The 24578-nt window shown below is 38.4% G+C and overlaps 1 protein-coding gene and 1 long non-coding RNA gene across 8 annotated transcripts in view; one reads left to right on the top strand and one right to left on the bottom strand.

The window, feature by feature from the left end:
- LOC143896393 (protein Skeletor, isoforms B/C) overlaps positions 1 to 24578 on the top strand; it is a 71571-nt gene that overhangs the window by 40232 nt on the left and 6761 nt on the right. For 6 of the 7 annotated variants that reach the window (XM_077408362.1, XM_077406127.1, XM_077409131.1 and 3 more), the window contains exons 3-7: positions 2748 to 2973; positions 4287 to 4398; positions 23265 to 23503; positions 23893 to 24073; positions 24508 to 24528. In XM_077408362.1, the coding sequence (XP_077264488.1) occupies positions 2748 to 2973; positions 4287 to 4398; positions 23265 to 23503; positions 23893 to 24073; positions 24508 to 24528 (779 nt within the window). The remainder of the gene's footprint in view (positions 1 to 2747; positions 2974 to 4286; positions 4399 to 23264; positions 23504 to 23892; positions 24074 to 24507; positions 24529 to 24578) is intronic. The other variant, XM_077405301.1, reaches the window with a different exon arrangement.
- On the bottom strand, positions 9123 to 11581 carry LOC143908634 (uncharacterized). The gene is made up of 2 exons (XR_013260203.1): positions 11023 to 11581; positions 9123 to 10499 (listed from the first exon to the last, which is right to left on the bottom strand). It is a non-coding gene; the product is annotated as an uncharacterized LOC143908634 (long non-coding RNA).

The following is a 24578-nucleotide window of genomic DNA, read 5'->3' as shown; positions in this document are numbered from 1 at the left end:
GTGCAAAATATCCATTGAAATATTTACAGGCGACAATTTGATTCAAATTAACACAGGTCGAGAAAACTTTTATCTAACAAAATGACAAAGAGATATGTATAAATGTATATATACTGAGATTTTTTTTATATTTTGACGTCACAGATCGAAATATGAACAAAATTGGCCAACTTGTTTGCTTAAAACTCCCGATTTTACTGGCGTAGAAGATACCGAGCATGTTCGCGCATGAATATGATTCGTCACTTAATAGCTCGCCATACCGTCGAGCTCACTGCACCGCCCGAAGCCGATATTCAGCCCGAATGTGTTGAGCGAATTCAAGCTCCAAGCTCCAATACAGCGCGCGCGATCCTTTGAGACTTTCGGAAAACTGCACAATGAATTTAAACCAGTGTAAAGATCAATCTTCAAATCGAGTAAGATATATTACTCGTATAGCTGAATAACGGCTATCCCTGATGATAATGTCTTTCATAAATGGTCGTGATCGTGAAATTATATAATCACTGATATAATAGCAACTCAAATTTAATGGAATATATTTAAATTACATTTAGTTCGATCTGATTTTTATTCGATTTAATTTTTAGACTGTACACGAATATTAGTGTAGCATTGACGTTTGTTCACATATAATTCCTAGAAATGATACCTATACTTTAATACTAAACGACACTGAAAGTATCGGTAGCAAATCTAAGCATCCTCAGCTACGCCACGTTGACGGCTCCACGGAAGTAGGTTGATGATCAAGACGTCGTTGATGTCGGTCTTTAGAAATGACGCTGAAGGCTTTTATCCCACCCTCTCTCATGGTCCACCTCGTTCGGTACTTTCACACTGACATCGGCGGGGAATCCTGGGTCCTCGCGAGCGTTTCTTCGTTCGCCCAACCCTCCCTGCTATAGCGGGAGGATATTACAATGAATGCGACAATGAACGCAATGATCGCTATCTGCTGCGTCCTGCACGAGGGGAGGGTGACGAACAACCCTTGCAGATCCCGTGGACACGCGCGCATCTGTGACTGTAAAGCTCTCCGTTCACATGAACGGGAATATGTGTGTGTGTGTGTGTGTGTGGTGTATACACACTACTATACGCCACCGACTAAACTACCCCCGACTGGTGCCTAAACCTGGTTCCTCCCCTTTTATTATGGGCAACGACGGTTATTGGATTGTACCGTGCTATTTGTTGGCTGCCACGCTAATGGATCCATAATCACCGGGACGAATTAACGCGCTACAACGACGCTAACGGGCCGCTATTTTAAATACAGAAATGCCAACTGCGCACGCCACTTATTCCACATGGGCACTTAAACGATCACCGTTAAGTGAATTTTTCGGTTGTTTCTGACGCTTGGGAATTTTGATTTCGTCCTTTAAATTAAACAACGTAACGATTTGTTTTACTTTCTATATAATAATAATGTCGCATATATCAAAAAAATAGTGCGCATATAAAATGAAGAAAATAAGTTTTGTACGCTCGGCGTGTGTTAGCTTTTTTACCGTCATCTTTGAAAGTAAAATATGGAATTTGCAGCTATCTTCTCGTAAATTGGTTTTATGTAAGCTTTGTGTTTATTAATTTCAAGAAAAATGTCTTGGATATTTAAGATATATTTTTAAATATTTGTATATTTTACCATCGTTTTTTTTAGAATTATGTAATATTATATTACGCGTAATAATATTATATATCACGCAATTATTTTGCTCGATTCGATGATATTAAATACATTTTTTAGATTTCGTACGTTTCGCTGCAATAAATGGAATATTTTCACCACATTCAAGAATATCTCTCATTTATATGTATTCTCGCAGGTATTTAACTGAGCACTTTTCATACTCGATATATCGAATTAAGAGAGTCGATAGCGAGAGGCGGTCTTTGGGTCCGCGCGTGTTCCATCACGGTCGACTCCCCAAGGATTAAGGGCTAAGTCCTAATCCGCTAATTTCATTCTACCTTTTCGCGTCGAACCTCTACTTCTATTACTCTTCGGACGTACTTGGTTAAGTTTCTCCGAGAGGCCCCCCGTGTTTCGGCTTTTAAACTTACTCTTCCCAGACGACCCAGACGCACGCCGATCATCAGCCCTCTCCAGACCTCGGTCGTAAACGCCCTCTGATCTTTACTGCCGCGAGTGGATCTCCCGATATATATCTATATATACATTTACCGCGCCCGGCTTTACGGACCTGTCGAGCAAATGAAATGAAATTCATGCAAATCGCGGAACCGCGCCACGCCGGCTTCCCTTTGCGCTGTCGAGGCGGCGCGGCATCGCTTCGGTTTTGTATCGGGGCGGCGATGCGTCCAACCTACATCACGAGGGTGAAGCGTACTTCCTCCTTGGTATCCCCGATTCGCTGCTCGTTTGGACAAAATTCACAAATCGTTGTAGCTGTTTTTCAAGAAGCCGGGCTTAGTCAAGTCGAACGATCTCGTTGTTGAGAAGCAGGCGGTGCGAGTGAGGAAGCGAACAAGAGGGTAGAAAATAATAATCAAATTAAGTCTTTTTTTCGCGCGTACCGTCACCTAATTATTTTATTTGTGAAAAAGTTGTATAAATCGTTCATTGTGCAAACGACAAAAAATATTCTGAATTATAAATGACATATTTTAGTAAATGTCATTTATTAAATATAAAAAATATATGTATATGTATTCATGCATTTTTATTCCGAGAAAAAATTCTTTAATAACCATGATGCTACTTCTATTTTCAGGTTACGCTAGGAATGGACCCAATTATTATGGTAAATTAATCGGATCTCTACAAGAATACGCACACGGCATCAAAGGTAAAGTATATGCTGTTGATGACGCAACGATATTTATAAAAGGATTTTGCTACGACGGCACCGGCCCAGATGCTTACTTCTGGGTTGGGAATACCAGCCAACCCAATCCCGAAGGTTACATTGTACCTTATCCCGAGACTGATAGGGGCAGGTAATTGATATTTCATTTCTATATTTATAAAATAATTATTTCATATATGCGAGGAAAACATGTATTTCTCTAAAGAATTGATCATATAAAGATTTACAGCAATATTACCTAATAGAATCAAGTTATCTGTATTAGAGGAAAATAGCACATAAGTGATTTAAATTAATTAGGCCATTTAATCCTGACATTATTTCTATATTTTGTATTTCTACATTACTTTTCTAATATTTGTAATTATATTATATGAGAAAAACATATAGTTCTCTAAAGAATTGAGTAATCACACAAAGATTTACAGCAGTACAGGTTGAACAAAGTCATCTGTAGATTAGAAGAAAACAGTTACATAATTGATATAAATTAATTAGACCAATTAATCCCGCTTGTGTCGCACAACGATAAACGAGTAATTTTATGTGAGACTGATAATCCGCGGACTGTTGCGTTTAACGCGGAAAGGTGAGGCTGTGGATACATCGAATATCGTTTTGTATATATACCAAAAATTTCTCGTTGCACGGGATTTTCGAACGTGTACTAAACCGGGTAGGAAGCAGCCGAGTAGAAACGTAATAAAGTGCTCGCGCAGATGAAATCCGAACGAGATTGGCGTATAATTCCCGTTTTATTAACTGCACTCTCCCGCGCACGACTCACTCGTTCGGCCTTCCTTCTGTTTCTCACCCCCTCCCCCTCCCCCCCTTCGTCCCGCCACCCCTTTCCGCATATACGGCCGCGCGCACAACGGGCTCTTTGAATTTCATTTCATCCCTTGGTTACGGACTGCCGCGCGTTCACCCTGCATCGCACTCTCGCCACCTCCTATACCCGCCGCCCTTCTTTTCGGCCTTCTACATCCCTTGACCGCATGCACAATCCGCCTTCTTCCATTTCCCCCCGATCCTGCTCGCTTGATCGTTCGCGCGACACGCAAATTCGTCGATGACACCAAAAGGCGTTTAAAATCAATCAAATCTGTCATTGTAACAAACAAGTTAAGTCTATATAGCTTCCGGAAATAACTAATGGAATACGTTATAAAAGAGTGTAAGAAATACATGCAAGACGTTCAAGTTCTAATCTAATTACATTGTGATATAAATAGAGCGACATGGTAAATGTCAGAAGCGGTCGAACTTTATAAATAGAGAAGAGCAGAGTTTTTATTATATATTTCCCGAGAAGTTTCGGCTCTCATAAACTTATAATTTTCGAAATAATTGCTTCAATTACATTTTACCGCGGTGTCAGTTACGTTTAAATCTTTTTATGTTTTACTAGGTACTTTTATTTCTTTCTTTTTTCTTCAATAGCGACCCACGAGTATTGGAGGCGTACAACTACACAGACATTATCCTGAGGCTACCCGGAGGAAAACGCATACGAGACATTAAATGGTTGAGCGTTTGGTGCAGAAGATTTACAGTGAGTAAATTGCAGCTATCGATCTTGATATTTCGCATGCACTAATTGCATACAATATTTTGTTTTGCTAAAACAAAATCTGCAATTTAAACTCTTCCATAATTTTAATTAATAAAAAATCACCTGCTTTTTGTATCGAAAGATTTATATATAAATAATCAATAAACATCTCTCTGAGCGCTTTGAACATTCTGCTGTGATCAATAATTCGCATATTCAATTCATATGTTCGCCATTATACGAGATGTGCGTCATTTTCGACGCGTCGGTATCGATGAAATTTTTATTTTCTATATTCGCGCGGTAATCTGCCAGTGTTTCTCGGAGGATTTCCGCGCGAGACGCAAGACGTTCCCTGTTAGACTCTCCGGTAGTATATCGCGCGACGAGGCGCGTTTTACTCCAAACGCCACGATGCGCGGAAAATATAGAGATAACTTGATTTTTGAGAAGGTTCAGGGAAGCTCCATCGGACGTGCATTCGAGGTCAATGGTGCGTATGAGATGGATACGGAAGCCGAGTCTAGGGGGGCCTCGTACGCGTGCACGTGCGTGTGGGTGGGTGAATCCTTCCCTTTTTTCTCGGCTTTCTCCCGCGTCGCCCATTCGGGTGCACGCCGGTCTAAACGCGCGTGCGATTCGCTCTTTATCTTTCTGGTATCTTATTCGCACGCGTGCATGTGAGTAAACACGCGGCGACGAAGGTATCACGTTGACAAAAAGATATATTTTAAAATTTCTTTTTATTGACATTCGATGTAGCTTAGAATAAAACCTGGAAAGAATTGCACTTCACGATGGGTGACTTGTCCTTATACGTATAATAATTATACTTGTTACTAACTAATAAATTATTATTCATTTAATTGAATTAATAATAATTATTTACATTAAACCAACATCTTTTCTTCGTTTGCCCGGAAGTTGGCCGTATGACCTGTATGTATGTACAAGTACACAAATTAGAACGTAGAGGTATATTCTCTTAAATAGATTTCGCTCTTTCGCTTGAGAGTCGACGCTTAAAAATCTCGGTGCACGCGCGAGAGTCTACGTTTCAACAGGGGCTACCCTTTAGCTTTCCCTTTCCCCCTTTTATCGGACTTACACGTATGAATATAACGACACACAAGCGCGATATCGCTGCCTTTAGGAAGGGAAAAAGGTTTGAGGCGAGCATATCGACGGTGGAGAGCGGAGCTTTTGCTCTTATATTAGAGGAGGGCTTTAATATCGAAGTCTGAGGGGTGCTCCCGCACCGTGACAACCCTCCATCAGACACGCTCTGTCACCGCAAAACGCGCTGTCCGCCGCCTATACGGTCCATTCTATACCGGGTGTCCCATTACTATCGTCGCGAGTCGTCGTCGTCCGGGGGGGTTTGGTATAAATCGCTCTCGTTTGCGGCCGCTCCACCGATCGACGAGAAATAATTCACGAGGGATTCCGTCCGGGGGAAAGGTTTTACGGCGGGTAGGTTTCTCGTGCCTATATCGCATCGTAAAAGGTACGAGCTGAGGTGCTTTATTAAAAGTAGCAGAAACGAGCGTTCTTGTTACAAGGGAGCAAACAATTGGCTGCCGGTGATAATCGCTATTCTGATGACTGGTATCGCCTGTCGCTACGTTAAAAAAGCTTTCCCTCGGTTTTTGTGGTATTTATCAGATGTCCTGTGACCTCGAATAGCGGTCCATTATATCTAGAGCGACGCGAAACGTTTCCGATCAAACAGGATATTCCTTGATTACGGACGACCACAAAAGGAAATCTTATAATGCACATTATTGAAACGTTTCTAAGAATTCTGACTTTTAGAAGCGGTGCTTCCCTTTCGATGATTTATAGAAGAAATGGCGGGTCTTCCAACGGGATGGCTGATACTATACAGCGCAGTATAGGAGGGGAGGTGTAGGTTTTGCTCGCGGATATCTAGTAGATAGGAGCTGTCTGTCAGTCAGCACTCCCTCGCGTTGCCTCCGGAGAGCGGATGTATTGTCAGAGTAAGCCCTCTTCTCGTTCCTTCTTTCGTCCATCTTCCTCTCGCCCTGCTGGCTCTCGGGATCTCCTTCTGCTTGCTTCCTCTCAAAGACCCGCTCCTTCGCCGACGTATCCTTCTTCCTTCACACAAATCCGGGTTTCCTTTCAAAGGAACAGAGATATTCTTCGGCGATATCAAACCGCCGCTCAATGGATTCAGCCATTGAATCAGGTATAGGATTTAGCAATTTCTTTCCTCTCCGTCTAATAGCTTGTCTCCCGACCGCCGCGCCGTCCGAGGCGGTCGTGCAAGTGCCCTGTGTGTAATAGTGTGTATATCGCACGCGGAGGACAGCGCGAGAGTGGGTGGAAACAATTTCTCGTCATCCCGTTGCGATCTTATCTCCAAGCAACGGCGTTCGCCTTTCGCGAGGAAACTCGAACCGTTAAAGCCGGTGATCGGCTTGCCGTGTCTCGTCGTCTCGTTCGCCCGTCTCCTTCGTCTTCCTTACGCCTCGCGATATTTTATTTCACTCGCCCGACGATTCGACGACTCTTACTCGCGATTAATCGCGTTCTTACGTTTCGCATTTCGCATCGTAAACGCGTGAGCAGAATGCCATCGACCGAGTCCCGAGTGGAGTAGGAGCTCCACTTCTTTCGCCTATAAATGCCACTTATTGGAAAAATGTTGAACACCCGATGTATAATAATTTAAAATTTAATCGCGTTGCACGGCGAAAATGTAAATTACGCGACGTAGGATACGTCATCTTTAATTTCCGGATACGCATTTTTTATACTTTGCACGTAACAACGAACGATAATATCTGGAAAATTATATGAAGTTTAAATATTCAAAATTTAAGATACATTTTAACATTATTCTTATTACTAAAACTGTATTTTTTGAAAGTAAATACATATTCCTGTAACATAATAACGCATCGTATACCCTCATTATAATAATCATTAGTTTTATATAATTATTTCTCATTATTATTTATATTATATATTATTACAAGAAATTTTCGAGTTAATAAAATAATGAATAAAATAAGAAACCACATAGAATAAATATGCAGTAAAAACCATTACGTAAATAGCCTTGACAATTAATATTTAAAAAAATTATATTATATCTTAAAAAAGTATATATATATTAGTATAAAAATATTATATAAAAATCTGCACTTCAATAAGTTTTAATGCAATTTACAATTTCTATGAGCATTCTACATTGGTAAAAAAAGTTAAAAAATAGTGACAATTTTAATGCAAAATTAACGTGCAGTCGCGTTAACAACGGCCAACTTTCGCACGTATCACCAGTCTGTCGATTACATTCTTTATTTTCTGGCTGACCTATGCGTGACGTGACTACTTTGCTACTCGCGATTGCGCGATTGCGTCCATCATCTCTTGCGGAATGGTGACTCATTTGCGCATCCGATTACACAAACCAACGACAAGCCGAGTAAAAATAAAATTACGCTATCTACCGATGGTACGTTACGGATGTTCGTTATTCGCGTTACATCATCAGGATGTGATAATTCGAAATTACTTTACATTTCTCAATCAGTCTCGTCGCAATCATTATTTCTGCAATATTATAATAGTATTAACATCTCGCTTTTATATAACGGAAATATACTTTCTTTCACTTTTTCTTGCAATCTTCTCATTGAAGTATTTTATTTTACTGAAAAATAAAATACGCTATTTTTTTGAGAAAGCAACACGTTTAAAAAAAAAAAAAAGATATGTTACGTCTCCTTTTTATGTTTTTCACGTGTTTTTTCGGTGGATTTTGTTTTTATGTTAAAATGACGATATTTCCGTGTGAAATTTATCGGGTGCGAAGTGTCGGAAGTCGGCGGTCGGTTTTGCTAGCCGAGTTTCAGTTGGAAAAAGAAATGATTGTTCCGCAATCGTGTCACGGAGCATTTGCATGTGAATTCTACGGGTCTCTTTCCCGGCCTCCGCGGAGTTAATTAAACGCCTCATAGTTTTCGAAGTGGGATGACGGAGTACGATTGCTTCTGGCACCAAGTGGACGATCCAACCCTGCACGAGAGCGTCATTTAATAACCGCTTAGAATGGATTCCTGAAGTCCCCAAAAGGGAACATACAAAAAAATCGGGTTCTCGCTGAGCATAAGATTATGCGTCGATGTCGCGTACACCCTTTTAACATTAATATATTTATTAAAGCTTTTAGCATTTAGTATTTTTCTATGTTAATCTATTGAAGAATGTTCATTCAATTAATGCCGCGTTCTTTATATTAATGATATTTTTTTGCAGAAAGATTTTGGGACAATTACTTAAATTTATAGCCATTTGAAATTGAAATTTTTAACGAATATACATTGTACTATTGTTGCTACCTTTTTTTATCCACCATTATTTCTTTGTTATATTTATAATCCCATTGTTTTACATAAACTTGATCAAATTGATTCGAAATGAGCGTTAATGGGACGGATGCGGGAAACAGGAGCGGTAATAAATAACGCCCATTTTTCGTAACGCTTGTAAAATTTATTATTTACAAAATGCATTATTAATGTACATTTAACGCATCACATCGTTTGATTGTCGTTTTTTCATCGCATATCGGAATAAATACCTGGAAATATACCATGAGACGAAATCGTTTTCGGTCGAAACTCTGTAACCCGTCAGTCATTTCAGCGGGGTAATCGAATTTAGTGACATGTGTGGGCGATTTTGCGATTCCGTCAACAATGTATAACATAAAAGCGACATTGATAAGTTCATGGCGGCGTGCGTAAAAGCTTTGAAACATTTTTTCCCCTATATTGACATCATTCGTTGTATTGGCGTCGCGAAAGCTTTCCGAGCACGTCGTATAACTTCGAGAGCCATTCCATGCCGTTGGATCTCTTCTTCGACGAAGTCAACGTTAATAATCGATTTCATATTGGACACGGGGTCTTTGCAATGCCTTTTCGCACGAAGTATTTGGGAAAAAGTCTTACAGATTTTAGATCGGAGAGAGAGAGAGAGAGAGAGAGAGAGAGAGAGAGAGAGAGAGAGAGAGAGAGAGAGAGAGAGAGAGAGAGAGAGAGAGAGAGAGAGAGACGTATAACACATTTGAAATATCTTCTCATGAGCCCTTTCGATGACGTGACATGTAACTATTTTTTTTAATACCATACTTTTATTTTTTGACAACTGATGATTTATTTCTCCAACGGATTAGATTCTTATTTAAGAAAAATATGAACAATCAAATCGTGTATAAATATTACACATATATTCCATATAATTAAAAAAAATATATAGATATATTCCACTGATATTTGTATAAATTATGAGGAGAGATTATTTATACTATAACAATTTTTTATATTTGTCCAAAAAAAGGCAAAAAATTTTATACACTGTGAAAAAAAGCTGTTGCTTCAATTAAAGTGCTATCACGGGGTGCCAAAAACATAAATAGTTTATTCAATTGTATTATTATTAGACTCAATATCTGGATTATTAAATCAATAAATAAATTATTGATTTAATAATCCAGATATTGGGTCTAATAATAATCAATAATTAAATTATTGGTTTAATAATTTAGATATTGGGTCTAATAATAATCAATAATTAAATTATTGGTTTAATAATTCAGATATTGGGTCTAATAATAATACAATTGAATAAACTGCTTATGTTTTTGGCACTCCGTGATAGCATTTTAATTGAAGCAACAGCTTTTTTTCTCAGTAGTAAATGCTACAAATCTGTATTATATTACTCGTATTATATTACTATTTTTATATACATTCTTGCAACTATCTACGTTCTTGCTTCGGTATTCGCTCGGGTATTCGTATATCTTCGCTTTAACTGGAATACTTTTGCGGGACTAATTTTGCTGAAGCAACAATAACTCGCACGACGAGTGCAGTCGGACGCAAAGCATTTATCCATTGATACGACCATCAATAATCTTGACAAATCGGCAAACGACTTGTCACTGGATGATACAGTAGCAATCGGCATGCAGTTCCGTGTACGATGTCGATGTTACAAATCGGTGGACAAATTAACCAAACCGTTAAGGCATGTATTTACAATTTCCGATTACGATTCATCGCCTATACAATTAAAATTATATTATATTAGAATAGAAAATAATATACATAATTTTAAATTAAGAAAAAATAAATTACGTAATTAAATTAACTACTATGGTTTTCTAAAGTTCTGTGAATTATTTATATTTATATACTCACACTTATACTTACACTTTATTTGAAGATCATATGAAATAATATTAATTTTAATTTACAAAGTGTCTTTTATGTGTGAATACTCGTAATACATTTATTTATTTTATATTTATTTTCTCGCTCGTTAAAGAAATTTTTAATTATTTCAATAATCTGATGGCAAAAAATATATAGGAAGTTCTGATAACTTCCCTATAATTAGCATCTATTAGCATTAGAGGGAATAGCATAATTATTTCCTATAATAACATTAAGAGATATTGTTCGTGAAACATATTTTTATTCTTATATTAGAAAATATTGATCAAGTTTACTTTATTATAAACTTGTGTACCTATTACTAAAATTAAAATACAACAACTGGTGTATTTTACGTAATTACGTTTACCTTCGTCGCTAACGGCGAGTCGGCAAGAAAATCGTAGTGGCTCAACGTTATTAACGTGTTAAATGCTGCTCCCACAGGAAACAACCGTTTCGCCGATAACGCGCGTCGGTTTTCGCATATTTGGAGCTTCATTGATCATGCAGAAAATGACTATCCGCGAATGCGAGAAACCTCGAACGTCCATCGATTCGATCGGCCGCGCGAGATCGGGTTCGACGCATGACGGACGCCTCGCTCTCTCGCGAGGGACGATGATATCCGCGCGCGAGTCGCCGCGGGTACGTACGCCGCGTGTCCGTGGCGCGCACGTATACACGCGTGTATACACGTGCGTGTACACGGAGCCCCCGGCACACACGCGCACACACGAGCACGAACGGGGACACGGAAAACGGATGATCAGGAATTGAGGCAAGGTTGATAGTCCTGGATAACAGTGACGCAAGCGCAGACGCGACAATACCCGGTCGATGTTGGCCGGGGCTGGCTGACTGGCTGGATGGTAGTCGAGGATATATTTCTCTCTCTCTCACTCTCACTCTCTCTCCTCTCCTCTCCCTCTCTCTCTCTCTCTCTCTCTCTCTCTCTCTCTCTCTTCTTTCTCTCTCTCTCCCTCTCTCCTTCTCCCCCCTCTCTCTCTCTCTCTCTCTCTCTCTTCACCCTTGCCACCCTATCACCCATCCTCGTCCTGTCGGCCGTCTCTGTCATCGTGCAACCCTTTTCTCTCTTCCCGCGATTCTGCGTCTCCTCCTCGTTCTTCCGTAACTGTGGCTCCTTGTTGTTACCATTCGTTTCTACGCTGTCGCTCCGTCTATCCACTGGTTCATTTCTGGAAAATGACGCGACGCTTTCGTCCCTTTTTTCACTTCGCTCCACGTCGTTCGTTCCCTCTCGCTCTTTTGCGACTGTTTGGCGTATCCTCCCCCTTGCTCTTCGCACTTCGTCTCTCTTTCTCTCTTTCTCTCTCTCTCTCTCTCTCTCTCTCTCTCTCTCTCTCTCTCTCTCTCTCTCTCTCTCTCTCTCTCTCCCTCCCTCCCTCCCTCTTCCTCCGATTCTGTCGCGGTATTCCGTATCTCGAGCCGTCGCCATTTTGAAAGTAGAGGGATCAACCCCATGGCCCCGATGACCGGTGAGGTGTCGAGGTCGAGGGCCAAGAGTTTGCCTCCGAAGGTCGGAGCCTTCGATCTTGAAGACGGCGTCTTCTCACGGATGCGATGGTTCTGATTAGACAATTTTCGAAATCGTTCGACAATTAGATTTATTATTCGACGGTTAGTAAAAAAAAATCATATTATTAGGAGGGATAAATTTGTTCTTAATTCCATGGCATGTTACTCGAATCGCCCTGGTGATTCTCGACTTGTCAATTAACGCATTATTTTGTCGCGTGTTAGAAGAGATACGAAAAATATCTTTTCACCGTGCTACTTCTCAATGTGTTCAATCACCCTTTAAGCGTTTTATATTTGGAACAAAGAACGTATTTTGAAGAAAGAATTTTAAAATAATCCCTCGGAAACGAGTTGGAAAGAGAAGGAGAAAAAAAGGAAGAGAGAGAGAGAGAGGAAAAAATTTCGCTTTCATTTATCGGCGTAATTCGCGTATCCAATCACTTCCGCGCTCGAAAAATATATGAGGGAATTGCGATAATGGTTTCTTTCACAATATAACGTACTCGATACCCGGCGCGTACGATGATCAACCATTGTACTTGTTAACTTTCGCGCATTATCTTATCGCATTATCTTATTGTTTAAACTTACCGATATTAATATTCATGTTCCATTCCGAGTCGGGCGATTTTTTTTCATTATTTATTTTTCATTACTTCACCGTAATGGGTGGATTTATGAGATTTATGTACGCAAATACTTCGAGAGATTTGCGTTTTTTTAATGGTTTTAATGGGGCACGCAACAAACCGAATCTCGTTTAATCGGACTTAACGTCAGGAAATTTCAGAGTCAAGTACACACTAGACTAGAGTACACGTGTAATCTTTCGCGGAAGGTCTAAGGGCATTAAATGTCTCGCGCGCGCCATTTTGACATCACCTACGCGTCGACTCGTCCTCGTGGGTGTATATTCCAGCTGATGCTGATGTATGCCGAATGTATCGGATCTCATCGAATACGCAGCGATCTCACTGACGCACACACGGCCACGCGACGTTCTGGATATCAATGGGGGATGCGGTGCTCGATCGAAAATGGATAAATCGAAGTGGCTGACGTTAAACTGGTTTCCGCGGGTCTTCGTGGCGCACGAGCGGCGCGGCGGCGGCGCAAATTTAAAGAGGGCAAAATGGCTTCGCGTATAGCTATTTTCATTACGATTTCGCAGAAATATACTTGTTTTTCCGACGAATGATAAATAAATAAAAAGCAATAATGTACATGCAAAGTCGAATGCAGTCTCATCGTAAAAATAACCTGTAACAACGCGAGCGAGAAGAGGACTCAAGTTATTTTTTTGTAGTAATCCGTATAAACAGCGTTATTAGTATTCTATTTTATCGTCGTGCGTTCGTATATTGCAGTACTCTTTATTCGGCAAGCATACACGTGTTTTTCTCTGACGAGACAGCCTGAAACTGGAAACGCGCTTAGCATTCAGTATGCGAGGGGGGAAAAAAATATTGCTCGCGACTTTGCAAAATAAACAGCAGAAATTGTTCTTTTCGACGTGGAATGTCAACTGCAATTGTATATATTTCCACTTGTATCGCGGGAAGAAATTCGTTTCCATAGAATTAAATGTAACAGGAAATAACGCTGTGCTATCATGTCTGACTTGACTTCAGCGCGAAACTGCTTCTTCCTTTCTACACGGAATCATTGACCCTTCCCTTCAAACAGATATCGAATACCTGCGAACCAATCGACGAGAAAGGTCGTCGGCTCGTCGGTTCAACGGAAAGCAGGAGAAACCGCGCGCGAAACGCGCATGTGAAAATAACTGCAGGAGACACTTGAAACAAAAAAGGCAAGCAAAAATGCAGCAAAGTAAAGCGAAATTTACGTCGCGTTCATCTAACCGCAATTACGTATTCCAGCAAAAGTTGTCATTTTTATCCAGCGAGAAAGCTCTCTGTTTCCTGCACCCTACCAACCCCCCTCTTCCGCGTCCCTCTCTATATCCTCTCTGTTCTCTCTATCTACCTCTCTCGCTTTCCAACACGCCGATTGGACGGGAGCTTACGAAAGTTCCAGGTATCCCGGAGGACCGCCCACCGGTCCTTCTGTAGCCGGGAAAGTTTCGTCATTCATACTACGGCAGGACGGGCTACTAATATCGTCATATTATACCCGGAGAGCCGGCCTAGTCATCTTTAGAGATTACGAATATTTTTGCAGAACTCGGGGGAAGAATATCATTATTTCAGTAAATCGTTTCCGAGTGTCAGTTTAGAAGGAAAAGAAAGACGGGTCGATTTAAATATTTAATACGGGAAATATTGAAATATATAATATACATGGAAAATAAAATAAAATGTAAAAGGCACAATTCTCGCGAAATCCTCTGTATATAAAAGTATTCGTCAATTTTTTAAAATATAAACTTCTCTTTGCTCGTTTCTGTTGAGAGGCTCAGAAACTTGTATCTTCGCAGGCTCCAAACAGTCTCGCTATATCCATTCTTTATTTTATTGACTTAAAGAAAACGGAAAAGGAATTTTGTCTGTTAAGCTGCTTAAGCCAAATTAACAAGCAGTACTTCTGGTAACGTGACATTTGATTCCTGTTGTGATGTGGAATATATCACTATATATGCTATATGGTCTTCACTTTCGAGCTAAGATATGGTTTTGTCGTTCGTTTTTCATTGAACTTCACGAACCTACTTTACCTTTGTAGACGAAAGTATCCAGTGTTCGTCGTTACACTCTCTCAAGTTTCCCGCCGTTAGAAGTGAATTTTTAAACGATGCTCGAAACCCACGTAATTGGACTCTGGCCCAGTAGAACATATTTAACAAGAGCTTATCCGGGGTAGTAAAAAAGTTTCGGTTAAAAAAGCTCCATTAAATCTGGCGGCTAAAGATATAGAGGTATTATGGAGACGAGGACGCGGAAGACTCGTTTAATTTATCACCTACTTAAAGTCCATCAACGATCTCGCGAATAGAAGGCCTTTTTTAACTCTGGTTTCAACCTGCTATCTCCCTCGAACTGTCTCTCTCTCTCTCTCTCTCTCTCTCTCTCTCTCTCTCTCTCTCTCTCTCTCTCTCTCTCTCTCCTCTCTCTCTCGCTTGATCAGCTTTCTTGCCAATTGCTTGCCCTCCGACTTTGAATTGGGATTCTATCGAACGCTCGTAAAAGGATACTTTTCGATCTTGCTAAGCAAGGCGATACACGTTTGCACAAAAGACCACCGTACTTTTAGTGCGAATTTTACTCTTGTCGAATGACGATAGGGATCATTGGATTCTTTCCTACGTAAAAATCTTACGTGAGGTAAATATATGTGAAGTACCTCTACAAGGAATGTTCTTATTACGAAAAAGTATTACTATAAGAAGTTATACGCCAAGAGATCTAAAAAAATAACTAGAGATAAGAGAAGAAATATGGGCGTGGATATTTAAACTTAGAAGATCATAATTTTAATGAGAATAATTCTTATTTTAACTTTCTCTCTCTTCACAGAAAAAACTGTCAAATCAACATTGATATACTTGTATGTACGCAAGAACATATAATCTTTTTATAAGAATTTTAACTTTTTATTTTAACTTTTTTTTTTTTTATTAACCTACATAAAATTTCGTTTAACTATACAAATAGCTTTATTCGAGCAAGTTTTTTTTTGTTTAACGCAATATAGTCTCATTTTAAGATTATGTATTCTTGCGTATATACAAGTATAGGTATCAGTATTGATTTGACACTTCTTTTTCTTCTGTGTTGGAATAATAGATCCAATTTTATAACAGTAATATAAAGCTTTGGAAAATTCACTCAAAGCTCATACTCATTTACGATCTACTTTTTCATGTTCTTTGTTAATCCTATATAGTCTTTGCTTTATAGTTTTTTATTTAGTTAACTCTACATTTCGTTTCTTTTTTCCTTTAAGTTTAATTTTTTAATATAATTATTTATGTAAGTATTTTCTGTTTTTGTAGTTTAAAAAACCTCTTATTTTTTATCTTTATATATTTTTATCTTATTTTTATCTAAGAGTAAAACATCTTATATTATTGCTTTTATCCCTTTTTCTTATACTCTGTTCGATATATATATATATTTTTTTTGTACTTCGTGTGTACAGGCTCTCTCTAGAGAGCCAGTTCTAAGCGTTATCAATGAATGCTGTTACTATTAGCACCGTGTTATAGTACAGGCGTATATATTACTAGCCCTTGAGGAATGATCACATGCGTGCATTGCGTTACAGAAGCTATAAACTATATCGTCACACGCGCCTTCGATGCAGTCAACCGATGGAATAGCCGCAAGGGACGATGCTATTGCATCGGCCAACGCGCTAACGAGACCTGATGTCTCAATTTCCGAAAGGACGTACGTCCTCGCGACAGGGGGCGATTGCGTTGTGGGGGACGACGCCCCGTGCGACGAGGGGTGATACAGACCTGATAAGGCGTTAAAATAATATACAGCCTCGGCTCGGGACCGGAATATCCGCGATACGTAATGCCCCCTTCGTACTCATTCGTTTCTTTTTCCCGTCTGGCTTGCTCCCTTCTTCCTTTCTCATTTTCCTTTTTTTATTTTTGTCCCTCAATCTGCCCCTTTTTTCTCTCTCCCGCCGATTCACCGCCGTGCTTTATCCCCCCGTCCCTTCACGAATTGTTTCTCGATGCTATCCGTGACTCTCCAGTTTGTTAGGGGGATTTATTTGATTGAATATCGACTGCTCGAGTAGCCACCCACGGGTTGTAACGGGGGTGTATCAGTAGCGCACAGACCCCGATTGAGTGAGGGGGGGGGGTGAAAAGACGCCCCCGTAATATATACGCGGGACGAGAGAATGATGCGTTACTTTATTATTTCTTGGGCGGGGATGAGACTGATATTGACGCTTATTATAACGTTTCTGTATATTCTTGACGATGTTCGAGTATATATGCCGAATAATTGATTATTAATATCTGTCTAAAAATCTCAGGATTTAGTTACAAAATATATTTGTATGCAAAGGAGAGCCCAAAAGAACATAACGCCCGAAGAAAAAAAAAGTAAAGGTTGGACTAATATGAAGTACTTCGTTTCTCGTTCTTCTTTAGAAGTACTCTTCAATGCTGATGAAGCTGAAGTACGTCGACTTGAGCAATTATTGAGTTGAAGTCATAGAAGCATAATAATTTGAAAACGAGGTTTGTTTCTTTCTAGAAAAACTTACTTTTCTTACTAATAGAGTTGAATTCCAAAGTTAGTATTTCTTAATTGCCTTATATAGTTGTAATAAGAAACTAAATTTCACGAATGTTCAAGGAAAAGTTTAGAAGACGTAGAAAGATTCGTAAGTCGCTTAATTGACGTTTGCCGAACATTTAACAATCTTTGTAAGTATTCTTATTTTTATTTTATATCTCTTATAAAATCACTTTTTATATTTGTACCTAATTTTAATATTTTTAAACATCATTTTAAATATCTGTAGTTTTCTGACTGTTCGAAATTGAATTTATGTAAAATACTAAAAAAATGTTTCAAAGATTTTCATGAGTTTTTAGACATCGTGCACGAAAAATATCTGTGTATTAGTAATAACATTCGCTATAAATGACAATAAGATGATCATTAATTCGGTCACACTTTAATCGAGAGCATTCTATCACGCGAATCTCTCGTAATCATATTTGAGAGTCTCGAGCATTTTACGGGTTTTAGGGGCAAACATCTTTTGTGAGCCCCATAGAAAAATAGCTTCTCTAACGAGATGTTCCACCGTCGAAATGTAATTGTGTATGTTTATATCAATGCTACAGCTAGGATGTTTTTTACAGAGAATTTACTGATAAATATAAATGCAAGCTAGAAAGCTGTTCGATGTGTATATACACACACATATAAATATACTGTCAATTTAATTCAAAACAAGCCGCATAATCTTAAATAAAAACTCTATAAGCATAAAAATTATTTTATAAGCAAAAACTTCATTTTATAAGTATAAACATCTCAATTATCCTTGCCTTTACCATGAAGAAGGGTAGAAAATAAATGAGGATACTGCTTAGTATCTCACTTTAGATAGCCACACTCCTGCCTGGTACGTACGCACACGCTTTCGTAGGGAAGTTCGCATAATAGACTCTAATCCGAATCTAAATCTGAGCTTACGAGATAAACAGTCTATTAGGGAGGACGCGGGACGTTGCAGCGCGGGACGAACCCGCTCCGAAATCTCCGAGGGATCGGGGGATGTAACGGCTACATCAAAGGTATCGGATTGACGAGGAGAATCCCCGTACTGCCGCATCCCGGGTTTATAAACCGTGAGATACGCAGCCCTCTTGCAACGGTCGTCAATCGCGAACAATCGGATCAAAACGAGCTTTTCTTGGAAAATTATCGCGAAAAGATTAAACGGCGAAGAATCGAGCGAGATTTCGTGGGACCTTGTCGGTTTTTCGATGAAAAATTAACGGAGGGTCGATATATCACGGCGAGGGCGTGAATTCCGATATCATTGAATCGAAGGGTGCGACGGTGGATAAATCGACCTTTTTATAAAACTTGAGAAAATTGATTTAAATCTGGCTTCTTTGAATTTTGCTCTCGCCAATTCTCAAAAGAGCCACTTTACCGTTTAGTACTGTAATCTCCAGTTAAATGGGCGCCTGCAACGAGTTTTCAGAATTCTACACGAAATTTCGTAATAAAATAATAGATTTGAATGGAATAGCTTAATCCGATAAAAATAAAATACTTTTTATATATATAACGTAGTAAAGTGCTTCAGTTACATGTATTTATGTATTCTTTACGTCTTGAATTTATTGGTCCACTTTGCGAGCTGCATTCAAATTACTTCTCACGATTATATGTTATATCATAATACGGGGTTATAATTCGCATCGATATTCGCGTAGATTTTTTTTAGGGTGCACTCAACTTGAGTGCCGTTCACTTAATTATTGGCAATACTTCGTTATCGAGTGATACCACGTATCCGTATATCTACACGATTGAATCTGTGGTGCAAGTGGTTTTAAAACTCTGATAACAGTCGGATATTTGATAATCCCACAGTCATCGTAATACGAATATATCTTGTTATACTTTCCATTATGCAATACTAAATGTCTTCTTGTTTTCTTTTTTTTTTCACATTTCGTGTCTTATCTAACCACGTTTATTACGAGTTGTGCACGTAGTAGGGTGTACGTCAAATGACATATTAATAATGTCTTTAACATCATTAGGATATAATTCTGTTGGGGTATACGTTTGAGAAAAATAGCCCGTAGTAAATTAACAATACACAGAGAGAATTTTCTCTTAGAATTTATCCTGAAAATCATAGTAGTTGTGGGACGACGTCCCACGTATTACGAAGATATTTATGCGAGTTATTCTGATTAATATCTACCACAATAAAAAATATTAATATCCATTACAATAAAATATAAAATATGTTTGATTAATTTTACTAAAATATATAGTAAAATAATTTTTCAAATATTAGCAATCTGCTTAGCAATTTTTATTACGTTGTTTCTAAAATGTCTTTTGCATACATTTCCAAAATTTCTATCGTTACCGATAATATTTGATTGATTGCCAAGTTTTCCCAAGTTTGTAGTGAATTTAACGGTAAAATATAACGAAGAATTCTCTCCGTGTAGTTATTAATCATATACGAGAAGAATTATTTTTTTGTACAGATTATGCAGAATTAATTGTTTGTACATGTGCGATTGCAATCTCAGTTTTATGTTCCAGTTTTATGAATATTTTTCGTATAACGTCACATTATGTTACGTCATATCGTTCAATAACATAATGTCAAATGAATGAAAAATACTCGCGAAGTCGCTTAAATTAGACGTGAAAATATTGCATTTTTCCAATATATATCCTGACTTTCAATGCAGCAGAGAGCTATTCGAAATGCACCGTCAGGCATGCTAACGCTCACTCTCTCTTTGGCAGGAAACTATATTTTATAAAATTATAACACATTCTCTCTATTATAAGTTGCGACGTGGGACGCGAATTAATACGTCGGCAGGTGGGCATGGCATTCATTTCGGTGAATGGGAAACACGGATGTGTTCGCTGTATCACTGTTTAATGCCGGAGGCCATCGATAATTAAGGAAAGCTACGTAGGTGTTATCAAATTTATTGCCAATATACGCGTCGACGTAGGAGGTTAATGTCGCTGAATGGAGTAATTTCTTGTCGTTCCATTACAAAGAGCTATTACCGCAGTCTCCGGAATCAGTCGAAGTTGCGAACGTAAATTTAGTTCGGAAACTTGTAGTGCTTGTGGCTGTTATCGATTACGCGTATACTAAAATTAGAAGAAACCGGTATTTCTCGTGATAAACAAATGTCATTCTATAATGAAAAAAATATTTTAATTTTTCACCGAATTTTAATTTCCATCTTTCATCCGATCTTTTTTTTAATCGGCCAATAAAAAACTTTACGTTTACTTTAATAAGCAAAATTTCAAATTGATCGATAAATATTTGCTAGTTTCTTAGAGTAGTGTCGAACAACCTTTATTCAGTTATATTGAAGGGCTGCAGTTAGAAGGCCAATTTTAAGTATGCTCCATTCAAAATGCCATTAAGAGCGTCTCGCGGCTCATTCGTACAGAACATTTCTGGGCTTGGCGTGTACCGAGCCATCAGCTAGTCGAGGGCGGTATGATTGACGAGCCCTTAAACGAAATGGGATTAATGCGCATACAAATTTCGGAGTCTCGAGGGAGTTCATCCCAACTCGTCGATAATAATTATTATTAATGATGAAATTAGTGGGCGGCCGCGTGCCGTTGATTTAGCCCTTAAAACAATCGCGCACGAAAAATCGGGGAATTGGTATTCCCTATTTGCAGATTGTCTCTACAAAGGCCGTGTAAAATTTAGATCGGCCATAAATTAATCAGTAATTAATGATTCCTACAACGCAATTATATTACATATTTAATTCGCAAATCGTATAAATCAAAATATGAGTAAAGCAAAATCCAAATTTTTGTCATTAAAACACATATTTAATAGATAGAATTAAATTAATATTTGTCTGTTAAAATAATAAATGTTACTACATGACATGATATTAGAAAATATAAACCCTTTTGTGTACTTATAATTCTACGTATTTTTCTCTCAGTACGCGTGCGATAATAATCTTTATAACAATATAACTGAGATTTCGTTGATGATTTCGGTAAAGTGGAAGATCGGTGTTGTATTTATTTAGTATTTTGCGGTATCTTTTTTTTTTTTTTGATAATTTGTTAAGCAGGGCAATCGACATCGGAGAGAGAATTAATTACGGAGCTGATGAGAGGCTTCCAGGCTTCAAAAGACGCGAGTAAAGTATTTCTCGGAAATGGAAATGTAAATGATGGCGTGAGTACATGCAAATGTCAAAATTTCCAGCCATTTTGCCAGTTGTACTTGTGAGAGATGAAATTGGCGCACGGCCTCGTATATAGTCGCACAAAGGAACTTCTACAAAACCGAAGAAACTCCCGCGCCGTTGATTTGTGTACCGCACGCAGAATTCAGCAAAATGTACTCTGTAACTTCCAGAGCATATATTCCTCGGGAAGCTGTTTCCAGGGAAAATCATAGCTCATCGCGATTTCAAAGACGTAATCTTAGTTAGCAAACTATTTGCGGGGGCTGGAGCTCCTTCTCGCATATATACATCTTCCTGATTTAATCTCTCGCAGACACCATCATTTACCTAATTTCTGTTTTAATAATCCAATTAAATTCATTTCAATATTAATTACTCAGTTACTGATCGTAATAGAAATGCGAAATTACAAAAGTGACGAGTTCTCCATCGGTAATTATAGCATCTCCATTTTAATTTGCTTGATGGACGATTGTCCATAAATTTATTATGGCGCAATTACTCAAGAAATTAATTATTGACAAGCAGATAAAAAGAAATTTATAAAAGTACTTAATGCAAAAGTCCTATTGTATAGTAAGTTTTACATAACACAAAAATAAAAGTTTTTTCCTTATTCCAAAACAATTGCGTCCAACATTTAATAAACATTGTGAACATTTATTTTTATATGTATTTTTATATTGAGAGATCCAATCTCGAAAAATTGAGGTAGCAGTTTGCTTATGTAGGAAAGCTTTTTAAAGGAAGATTTCCTTTTAGCAGAAACTCGATTATATTATTCTCGCGAAAGACAGAAAACGAAGAAAATCCGTTCGCGAAGGGCTGGTATAATATAAGCTCGCTATATCGCCATTCACGAATAGATTTGTTCGAGGTTTCGGAATGAGCTGAGAAATCGTCGCGAACGTTGAATTTTCTCCTATAAAACGCTCCCTAGAGAAAGAGGACGGATGCAGCCCCGCTTGCTATACGACGGAGGGTGGAATCGGTTTCTCGGATTTTACGAACTTTCGACCGATAACTTGCTTTTTTACTCCTTGTGACTCTCTCTTTCTTTACTTTTCTTCATTCTTTTTTTTTTCAACTTCCTTCTCTCACGTTCTCGTGTCCCTACACTAAGACGTTTGACGGAACTTAGAATATAAACGAGCCGAAACCCCTCATCGGTACGTCAACTCGAACGCTGGGTGGGATGATAGATCGACTCTTTCGACGACGCCGCGAAGATATAAATGCACACTTTTGAAAGGCTAAACTAGCGGGTTTGCCGGAACGATTTTGTATGATAAAATAGCTTAAATTATATAGTCTATAAAAAATATTTGCAATATATATAATCGGATATGCGTGATTTAATATTTATTTGTGTTTTCTTCTTTCTTTTCTACGAAAGACATTTTGAAAGTCATTACTGCGTTGCATCAAAATCTGTGATATAGCTTCTTTCTATATAATTCAAAATTATAAGAATGTTCGTAAATTATTGAAATAAAGTCAAACAATCGAAATAAAATATTAAGATACAGAAGATACTTGGGAAGAGCTGTACGGAATATTTATTTAAAAAGTCAACATCGTCCCTCTATGAAAGTATTGAAATCGTAGAGTTGTTGGAATCGTTGGGCACGGAGACAGAAATAAATACGTTATTTCCACGCATGTTCCAGGTCGATTTCGGCGACGTTTTCATACCGTCTGACTTGAAGGTACCGAAATTGCAAGTGCTTCCTGAATTTTCGAGATTGGCGCACGGCCTCCGCAGCGGCAACATCAGTATTCTAGACAGCAAAACAATCTACATTCCAAATTTGCATTACGACGGTGGTGGACCGGACGCTTACTTCTGGGTAGGCAACGGCTCAGAACCCAGCCGTTTTGGTATCAAGGTCCCCAATGAAGTAGACAGGTCAGTTGAGACAGAAGCAGTCTGAAACAATTAATGAATTAATTTTCATAAAACTAATATCATCATTCTCCTGTAAAAAATCTAGAGGATGTAGATCTCTGCATTAAATTATACGGGAAATAAATAAAACCAAAGACATTATCGCATAATTTATTTTAAAGCAACAAGTTTATTGTTATACATTTTATAAACTTATTTTCTCCATCTGTATGTATATTTGTACATGTATCCGTATATTTAAGAAATTAACATTACTTAATATTTAGATTTAATTAATTGAAAGATATAATGTTTCTCTCTACAAAAGCTTGCATGTACTCGTACTTTAATTTGAAGCATTTTACTCAAGTTACTGAAATTATTATTAATCTCATCTAATCCGCCGACAGTTTGGCACCATTAAGAGGATACCAAGGAGAGGACATCGAGATCGTCTTGCCGGGGAACTTGACGGTGTACGACATCGGCTGGCTTGCGGTGTGGTGCGTTGAATACAGACACAATTTCGGCCATGTTCTAATTCCAAGGGACCTCGACGTTCCACCGGCTCTCGGCCAGACGAAAATTACGGTAAACCAAAATGAGTTCTCCAATCTTGATACGCCCCACAAACTTTCGTGCCTTACGTACCCTCATTAACGTTCGCTATGAAATGATAATATACGCGGCTCTGCTCTTTGATATACGGTATATACACGATGAAAAGCTTCGCCTTAATGAAGACGAATTGAATGCACTGTGAAGAGGAACGTTTGCGTCTTTATATGATAAAATACACGTAGCTGCTAAATTTTAGATTCAATAAAAATCGTACCGGCAAGGCTCTTACACTCTATTAGTCATTTTTAAGCAACTGTATACCAATATCTTCTTAAAGCTAAATGAAATGAAAGATCATGGATTTCATCTTGAGAAGTTCTCAATCTTGGTTATCACGTTTGTCGTTCAAATTCAATCATTATATTCTCTTTAATAACGTTGCTTTTGATTTTCAAATGGAATAGCCGCCATGGTGGTATAATCCAGTAAGTACAACGCGATCGATGCACGATATTTTGCCGTACGGATGATAATT

Source organism: Temnothorax americanus, unplaced genomic scaffold (assembly GCF_048541705.1).
Source record: "Temnothorax americanus isolate GAGA-0224 unplaced genomic scaffold, ASM4854170v1 Scaffold1, whole genome shotgun sequence".
In the NCBI taxonomy this organism is placed as follows: Eukaryota; Metazoa; Arthropoda; class Insecta; order Hymenoptera; family Formicidae; genus Temnothorax; species Temnothorax americanus.
This window is presented reverse-complemented; position numbering and strand designations above follow the sequence as displayed.